The sequence below is a fragment of the Vanacampus margaritifer genome, chromosome 18 (genome assembly GCF_051991255.1).
Source record: "Vanacampus margaritifer isolate UIUO_Vmar chromosome 18, RoL_Vmar_1.0, whole genome shotgun sequence".
NCBI classification, from domain to species: Eukaryota; Metazoa; Chordata; class Actinopteri; order Syngnathiformes; family Syngnathidae; genus Vanacampus; species Vanacampus margaritifer.
This window is the reverse complement of record NC_135449.1, coordinates 5,570,235-5,578,539: the sequence shown is the minus strand read 5'-3', so window position 1 is coordinate 5,578,539 and position 8,305 is coordinate 5,570,235. Positions and strand designations below refer to the sequence as shown.

At 38.2% G+C, this 8,305-nt stretch overlaps 1 protein-coding gene across 2 annotated transcripts; it reads left to right on the top strand.

Annotated features, from left to right (window-relative positions):
* Positions 1-719: 719 nt before the first annotated feature.
* On the top strand, positions 720-5,596 carry LOC144037962 (uncharacterized). 2 transcript variants are annotated; one of them, XM_077549881.1, is made up of 7 exons: positions 720-1,020; positions 2,008-2,541; positions 3,989-4,092; positions 4,168-4,239; positions 4,344-4,398; positions 4,505-4,541; positions 4,668-5,596. In XM_077549881.1, exons 1-7 carry the CDS (start codon positions 882-884, stop codon positions 4,687-4,689), a joined length of 963 nt encoding a protein of 320 aa, XP_077406007.1. In that variant the 5' UTR covers positions 720-881; the 3' UTR covers positions 4,690-5,596. The 2 variants fall into 2 exon arrangements, with proteins under 2 accessions (XP_077406007.1, XP_077406006.1); XM_077549880.1 differs by having other exon boundaries at positions 3,986-4,092.
* Positions 5,597-8,305: the final 2,709 nt, after the last annotated feature.

The window sequence follows — 8,305 nt, the reverse complement described above, 5'->3', positions numbered from 1 at the left end:
CATGTGTCTTTATACATGCCACAACTTTGTGGAATTTGGGCCGGTTTAGTTGAACACAAAGCCATTATTCCGTTCCATGAGTGGCAACAGGAGGACACAGGTTTACCGGATTTTCTGCCATCTACTGGAAAAACAGCTTGAAGGTGCTTCCCAGGCTAGTTCGTCACAGGTCGACTAAAGGTCGTAATTGTAAGTGTCCTCTGGAAAGAGTCTTTACTGTAAATAGCCGACAGGGCCACTTGTCAGCCAAGCCAAGATTTTCTTGTATTGAATTGAGAGAGGAGTTATTTTAACCTTGTAGTCATTTTATGAAATATTTGAAATCTGCTCACATGCTTTTTTGGAATTATTTTACATTCGGCCTGCACATTGGTCTGTAATTTAAATATTTATTTTTTTAGAAGACAGAGAAAAGTAGCGCTAGCAATACTAAGCTAGCACTGTAAAGAAATCAACATTAACCACGGCGTTTACGTTGGATGTACAATACGACTAAATGCTATCAGTTTGAGAGGTGTTTTTTTTTTTTTTTAATGTAGAAATAACGTTGACCTTGTTTGACTGCCTTCAAGTTGTATTGCATAACATTGTAACTGAACCTAATTACCATATGTTCTCTGAGCGCACTTTTCTCTACCAGTTAAGCCCCCGGAAACTGCTATCAAGGTCTCTCCCCCCCCCCCCCCCCCCACCTCATAAACACACCGGCCTCAGTAGCATTCTTCCATCCTGCACACATGCCCCTGTCACTCACCCTCTCACCCGCTTATGTTGCCGCTGTGTCCTCTCGCTCAGTCCCTTCTTCTACTTCACCTCCAGCTTTGACCACTTCTGTGGATTTTAAGCGACCTTAGAGGTGGAATTCAAGTGCATGTGTCAAGATGACACCAGTAAAAAGCTGGGTGGGATGCTTGCTCCTGGCGCTGCTGCTGTTGTGTCCAGACCCGGCCAAGGCTCGAGACCTCGCGGAGACAGCCGCCATTGGCGGAGCTGTGGAAGAGCAGGCTGCGGATGAATGGGGTGATTGTAATGATATGCATTTTTAGACTTCCCAATTTGCACTCATTGTTAAAATGTGGCTTAATGATTAGCACATTTAAATTGTACTACTGTTCAATTGTGTAGTTGAAGTATTATGTGGACATATGCATATCAACAGCTTCATATTGTCAATAATAATTCATTTTTACTATCATCAGGGATGTGATTTTTCCGCTAATTTGCGGAATTCCGCTTTTTTTATCCCCCCTACCCCCACCCCCCCCCAAATTTTTTTTTTTTTTTTTTTTTAGTAGTGCATTGTGTATGCACATGACTCCGACAGATAACATCTTCTGCTATAACAAAGACATTGCATGCTCTAATATGAGTTACTTTTCATTTGGTCATGATACAATTATTTGTTCATGAAATTTGAACTCTTCAACATTATTTATGTGTTAACTTAGTAATCACATTAGTTAGATATGATGATATTCTCAGTGATAGTTTTTAAAAGCAAAGGCAGTCCAATGTTTTTGAATGTGACTGATTTTGAGTTGACTAAAACTGCCATTTTATATGGGATAGTTCAATATACATTGAAAATTGATGCTGTTGTTTTGTCTATTTCTTTGTCATGTGAGTGCATTGAAAGTACTTAAAAACACGGAAAACCCATGAGCTCCGGGGGGCTTAGCCCCCCGTGTCCCCCCCACCAGGGCACTGCCCTGGACCTAGCTGGGTGCCAGCGGCCCCCAGACCCCCGGCTAAATTTTCAGATAATTTCACTTTGGTCAAATCACATCCCTGTATCATAGATAATCAATAATACTATACATTATTTATATTATATATTTATTTATATTTATTACCACACCAACATCTTAATCCTCTGTTCTTTGTTTTTGTTAAAAGTTCCTTTTAATTCCTCGTCAATGCTGCTCTTTGTTTGTTTTGTTCTTTCAATATTATGAATTTAAAATTCCTCTTACGGGATGAATAAAGTGTCATGTCTTTGTATCTAAGAGGAGCAGGAGGTGGAAGCAGAGGGAGACTTAGATGATGGGGCTGAAAGGAATGGAAAAGAAGAAGAAACTTTAGAAGAGGACCAGGGAGAAGATGTGGTTCAGAATGAAGACGAGGGGGCTGAGGAGCAGCAACCCACTGATGACAAGTCTGAGGATGAAGGCAGTGAGACCGAGGAGGAAGACGACGGGGCTGACGACAAAGATGGCTTGACCGAGGAGGAAGACGATGAGGACGAGGACGAGGAAGAAGATGACGAGGCCGAGGAAGAAGATGACGAGGCCGAGGAAGAAGATGACGAGGCCGAGGAAGAAGACAGTGAAGCTAAGGTGGAAGCCGCCTTTGCTGAAGAGAAAGACGACGGTGAGGATGAGGAAGAAGGCATGGAAGAGGCTGATGAGACTGAGGATGAAGAAGCTGCTGACATTGTAAAAGAGGAAGAAACTGAAAATGAGGAGGGGAAGGCAGAAATGGTAGAAGAAGATGATGAAGAGCAGGAGCCTGACAAATTTGAGGAAGACGTGAATGATCAAGGTGAATCATGTGTGTACTGTAATCACCTGAAGTTGTCGGTCACACAAACTACTAGTGTGACCGACAAGTGTTATGGCTACTCTTAGGACATTTCTGAATTGGAGGACAGTTTAGGCACCAATATATATTTTAAAGACCAACCTTTTTTTTTGGTCATTTTTTGGTCCTGTTTTCAAGAAAAACAAACTACAAAACATCATAATTTGATTTGTGCAGCTTAATGGTAAACTTTTTACATGGTGCAGTGCAGTATACTGTACTCAGTCACCCCCCACTAAAAATAATGCTAAAGAAATCCTTTATAATTTAATAAATAAAGGTAAATCTGATTATTTTTTGATACTAATTTAATTTTGAGCTCACTCTAGCTACAGAAACAAGAAATGAAAATCAATGCTAACGTTTTTGCTCAGCAGTATAGACCTATATGCTAGCTATGTTAGCTGCTGTGCTAACTGGTCATAGCAAACTTTAAAAAAAGAAAAACGTTAATATGTACTTTTACAATCAAAGGAGTACAGGTTTATGTTAGTATGAGTGACACACTCTTTTATGACTGAAAATATGGCAAAAATGAAAAATAGAAAAAAGGACTTACACAGTAGGTCTACCATCAGCACAATTAGCCTGTTGATGTCAATTATGCTAAGGCTAGTAGCTTCACTTCTTCTGGATGGCTAAATATGTTTTACTAACAGAGTTGCATATGTTAAAAGACACAACTTTTAAAAAGTGGGGTATATTGATAATCTTAATTTGTTGCTACATTCACATTGTAGTTATATTTTTGCAATGTTTAAAATAAAAAAAAGATATAATTATTATTATTATTATTATTATTATTGTTGTTGTTGTTATTATTATACAACTGCCTTTGATCCATCTGTTTGTTTTCCAGCTCTGACGTAAACAGGAGCCAGTTCAGGAACGTGGTCACACTCACACTCAGTCCTAAAATAAATTGGCTTATTGTGAAGTCGTTGCCACTGAGTGTTATCTGAACCGTTCCAGGTTTTGCTAGAACCACTGGGATAAAGTGGATCAATGGTAGCCTACTGGAGGGATGTGCACTATACATTGGTGGTTTTCAATAAAGTGCAATTAAAAGTCAGTAAAGAGAAATCATAATTTAAAAAAAATACACAATACAAGGGCACAACTATGTTTACATTAATCGAAGATAAACTGAAAGCTTTTTAACACCTACCACGTTTCCATTTCAAAAACAAAACATTGGTCAAACAGGTTATAATAAACAATAGCAAGCGCAAATTACTTCATGTTTTTTCTCTTGATTGCATTCACATTTTCTTTAATAGTATATGCTGTCCCATGATGTAATATTGTGTTCTGTCCAATGTTCATCTATTGTAATACTGACATCATCATTGCATCCGTATCTACAATTTAGAACCTATGTGTCATATAACTGCTGTTGTTTCAGTAGATGAAGATGATGACTCAGCACAACAGCAGAGCGAGAAGGAGGCTCTTAAAGACACACCCCGCTTCCACGCTGGCTCTTTGTGCAGCGTTTGCTCCATCTGCGAGGTATACAAACAAAGCAATCATGTTCATAAAACTGTTTATTTATTTTCAAGCAACATTTCGTGTCCTGTGTGGTAGCACTGTTCTAGTGACTGTGACAAGTGTCCGTGTGAGGATGGAGATGTGTCGGACCACTGTGAGATCTGCCAAGTAAGCGTTTAGATACAGTGGATTTAAAAAGTCTACACACCCCGTCTTCAAACATCAGGTTTTTGTGATATCTTTTATTTATTTATTTATTTTACATCTTCCAGGACTGCCCCTCCTGTTACTTTTGCCCTATACTGTGTGACACCATTTGCAAACCAGGTACAGGATGCCTTCTTAAAAACACATTCACATTCCAACGCATTTGTGACATTTCAGACATTCCTTAAAACTTTTAATGTAAACATACCTTTTTTGTTCTTTTCAGGTGGTCTCGTGGATGAGCTTACAAACGCCATATTTCAGTAAGACTCCTCTCTAATCACTTGTATGCCAAAACAAACAGCTTGGTAAATATACTATACTATACTGTACTGTACATACAATGCAAATCCCAGCTGAGGACTGAAGCTCTCTTGTGCCTTTTGCAGGACGGTGGCCTCTTTGCTGTAAACACACTTGCCTGAGTGTTGACTGAGACGTGCTACTCCACCCTGGGTGAAATCAGGCACACTTTGTAAAAGGATGGAGAGCATGCCTCACTCATCCGCAACACCTATTTAGGTCAGAAATCTTGTTCATATTCATATCTGCTGATTTATTATTTTAATGGAGTTGTGTAGATCAAGAGAAATGTCTTTCTTTCTTTTTTTTCTTTTTTTTTTTACACACGTGTTTATAGCTCCTGAAAGACTTGTATTTGAGTTATGACAATGCAAAATAAAAATTATAATGCTCGTTATATTATAATGCTAAAGTTGTTGTTTTTTTATCAAAATTTGAACCTGTTTTAGTTTGTGTGACAATGATTTGCTTTTCAGAGGTCTTAGAAGATTCAAGCTTCCAATGAATTTATTGGGCACTAGTTTACGTTGTGATTTACGACATGACGTTTTCAGTTTAGTAGGCCATGCAAGGACACATTGAACCGGTTTGTCATAGCCAACTTGGTGCCTATGTACGTAGCAATACTGGCACTACGGTTCGAGTAAATTCTCATCATTAATTATGCGTCATTAAAAGGTACGTGGTTCACATTGGTGATTAGCCTCCGGTCCAGTTTACAACGCCCTCTGTTTGTGTACACGTTGTGATTACGTTTCCGGAGTAAAATCTTTTTCTGTGGTTTTGCAAAAATGATGACCAACCAATTGTGGACTTGAAAGCAACAACTAACCAGGCAGACCTGTTGATGAGAGGTACACCATGTATCGAGGACATTTTAATGAGTGAGAAAAATTGAAGTTTTAATGTATTCAGTTCCAAGATTGTAAAAAAGCACGGCAGAGTTTCAGTGATGTGATGACGACATTTGTACTGGTTTCCACATTGTGATCAACAGTGGATAATTGTTAGCAAGTTTAACCTCATCGGCGTCTGTTCTTTGAGAATGAATTAGAAATTGATTTAGTTCCTTGCCGTGTCCTGTCCTTTGTATCTTTGTTTATTTTTATTTATTTATTTTTTTCCCTGGAGAGCTCAGTAATGTTCATCCGGTAATTTTACCGATTTGACATGTCATCATCATTGCTCTCTCTCTCTCTCTCCTTTTTTTTTAATATATATATTTTTTTAAATTTTGTATGTGGGTGAGTAAGTGTATGTGCATGTGCGTGTGAGTGTGTATTCATTAGTTCACCTAAAACCTATTAAAAAATCCCATACCGTTCGCCTAAACCGAACACTTCAGAACCCAGCCAGAGCCGTGAGGCTGTCAGGAGACCCGAGGAAGGATCAAAGAAAAGAAAGGAAAGTGAAATCCAGTGCAGTGTCCTGTCCTAATTATATGCGTTATGGGCAACCAGTCAGTTAGCTTGTCAGTAGCACTTAGCTTGGGGGTGATGCCAGGGATCATGTTTTTATATAATGTTTTTTTTTTTTATTATTAAATTGCACATTCACTACAGTAGGTGGCAGTGGTGCTTTTATTGTCGGAAAGTGCGCCAAGAGAAAAAGCATGTATGGTGTGAGTTATACTGGCCCAAATACAGACATCGCGATCTTTGTAGCTTCATGCCAATCTCATAAAAAAACGCAAATCCCATAAATGACTTGTAACAGGATGTGATGGTCAATGATTACCAATATCTTTTTCGCCCCCCGCCCCCTCTCAGACTTAAGTTCTTGATTTCAGTGTGTGCAAAAACAGAGGTTAGCTCGGTTATATTATGCACATTTCCAATACGTGATGTAGGCTATATGTGAAATGACAATCATCACCCCACTTGCTACCTGGTGTTTACAGGAAGAAAGAAAGTTGGCCTGCCCTAAAACTGTGTGCTCATTTAGAATATTTAAAAAAACATGAATGGCGTGAGAAGTGCTTGGCAAGGAGCTTCCTGACATGACCAAACTAACCAGTTATTTACTGTTAAATAATTGAATAATGATTCTGCACAATCTGGCGCACTCCCAGGAAAGAAATGGAAGGTACAACCTGAGCTCCTTTTGATATACTCCCAGCAAAACAAAAAAAAGGTACAACCTTAATTAACCCTACCCAGTGTGTGTTTTTGTGGGCACTGACTCACCTCTACGCACATTATTAAATTCCAGTGCTGGCCTACATACATGTCATAGGTCAGGTACAGTGCATCAACATTATTTCTCTTTTCCCACATTTCATAGTACGTGCTTATTCCTATAGTTAAATAAAGGAGCATCGTACCGTTGGTCAAATCTGACAATGTGCTCTATTACAAGTAAGATGAATAAATGTAATGAACAGATTTGCCTGTCATTTCTAACAAGGAAGATAAAGAGATCCATCTAACAATTTTTTGTGTCTTCTCAGGAATAGAAAGATGCTTTAAAGTGTAGATAATAAATCATCTTTCCAATTGTTATCATGAAATAAAGTTGATGCAATTCTCTTAAATTTTTTAAATTTGTAATCTGTGAATTTAATACTAATCCTTCTTTGTCGTTGTTCTGGTCTGATGAATTCCAGGCGTCATGTTTGGAGATAACAAGGCGCCTCTAACAGTAGTTAAGGGAGGGAGAAATATGTTGATGTCCTTGAGTGGCCGAGCCAAAGCTGAATCTGATTGAGCATCTCTGGCGAGATAAGAAATGGCAAGCAAACAAACAAACAAACAAAACCTGAAAAAAAGAAGGTCATGTTTCCTGTGTTATCTTCAATTGAACTTAATGGAGTTTGACAGGTGTGGTGAAATTGAATGGACAAAACCCGCCCAAATACAGGAGTGCCAACGTGTGGCGTCATTGCAAAACACTTGTGGCTGTAATTGCTGTCAAATGTTGCACCAACAAAATATTGTCAAAGGGTGTATCACAAATGTACAATTAGTTTTTCATTTTTCTCTTTTTATACGTATTTGCAATAAGTAGTAGACACCTTTCCTAAACAATGTGCCATCTCATCTGGCTTCTTGGAGAAACTGCAAATTTTTCATCTTTGTTTGTTTCAATGTCTGCATTCTTTGACTGCCACCGGCTCACATGTCACACTCGATGTGTTTTTAGCAACGCAGACGGGATAATACGCACAGGACGTGCAGCGATGAGATGATTTGACTTTACGTGACTGCCAAGCAAACCTGTTTAATTGGTGACTGTAAACAGCAAGCTCTCAACTCAACAAATTACCCTGGAATGATATCAGAAGAAAATGTCATCGCTATACTGTATGTATGTGGTTATTAGGAGTGTTAAACAAAATCGCTTTGGCAATATATCGCAATCTTACAATTCACAATTCTCGAATCGATTCTATATGCGGCCGAATCGATTTTTAAACATCAATTTTTGATGGAAATATTCAACAAAACGTCTTACTTAGGGTTAGGATTCACACTTTCAGCATAGAAGAATGTTCTATTAATGGAACATTAAGCCTTCATATTTTATTTCAGGGCTGTTCAAACATGAAACTGACTGCAACCTGTTTGTTAAATGCAGTAGCTCAGTTATAAGCCTGAAGTTTCAGATAAATAAATACATTTTCATACAAATCTTAGAGTGTACATGTACAAGGTTACAAATTAGTATTTTCTAAATTTGAGTTAAATATTTTTTTTTTTTTTAGCAAAAATAAATTTATAGATTT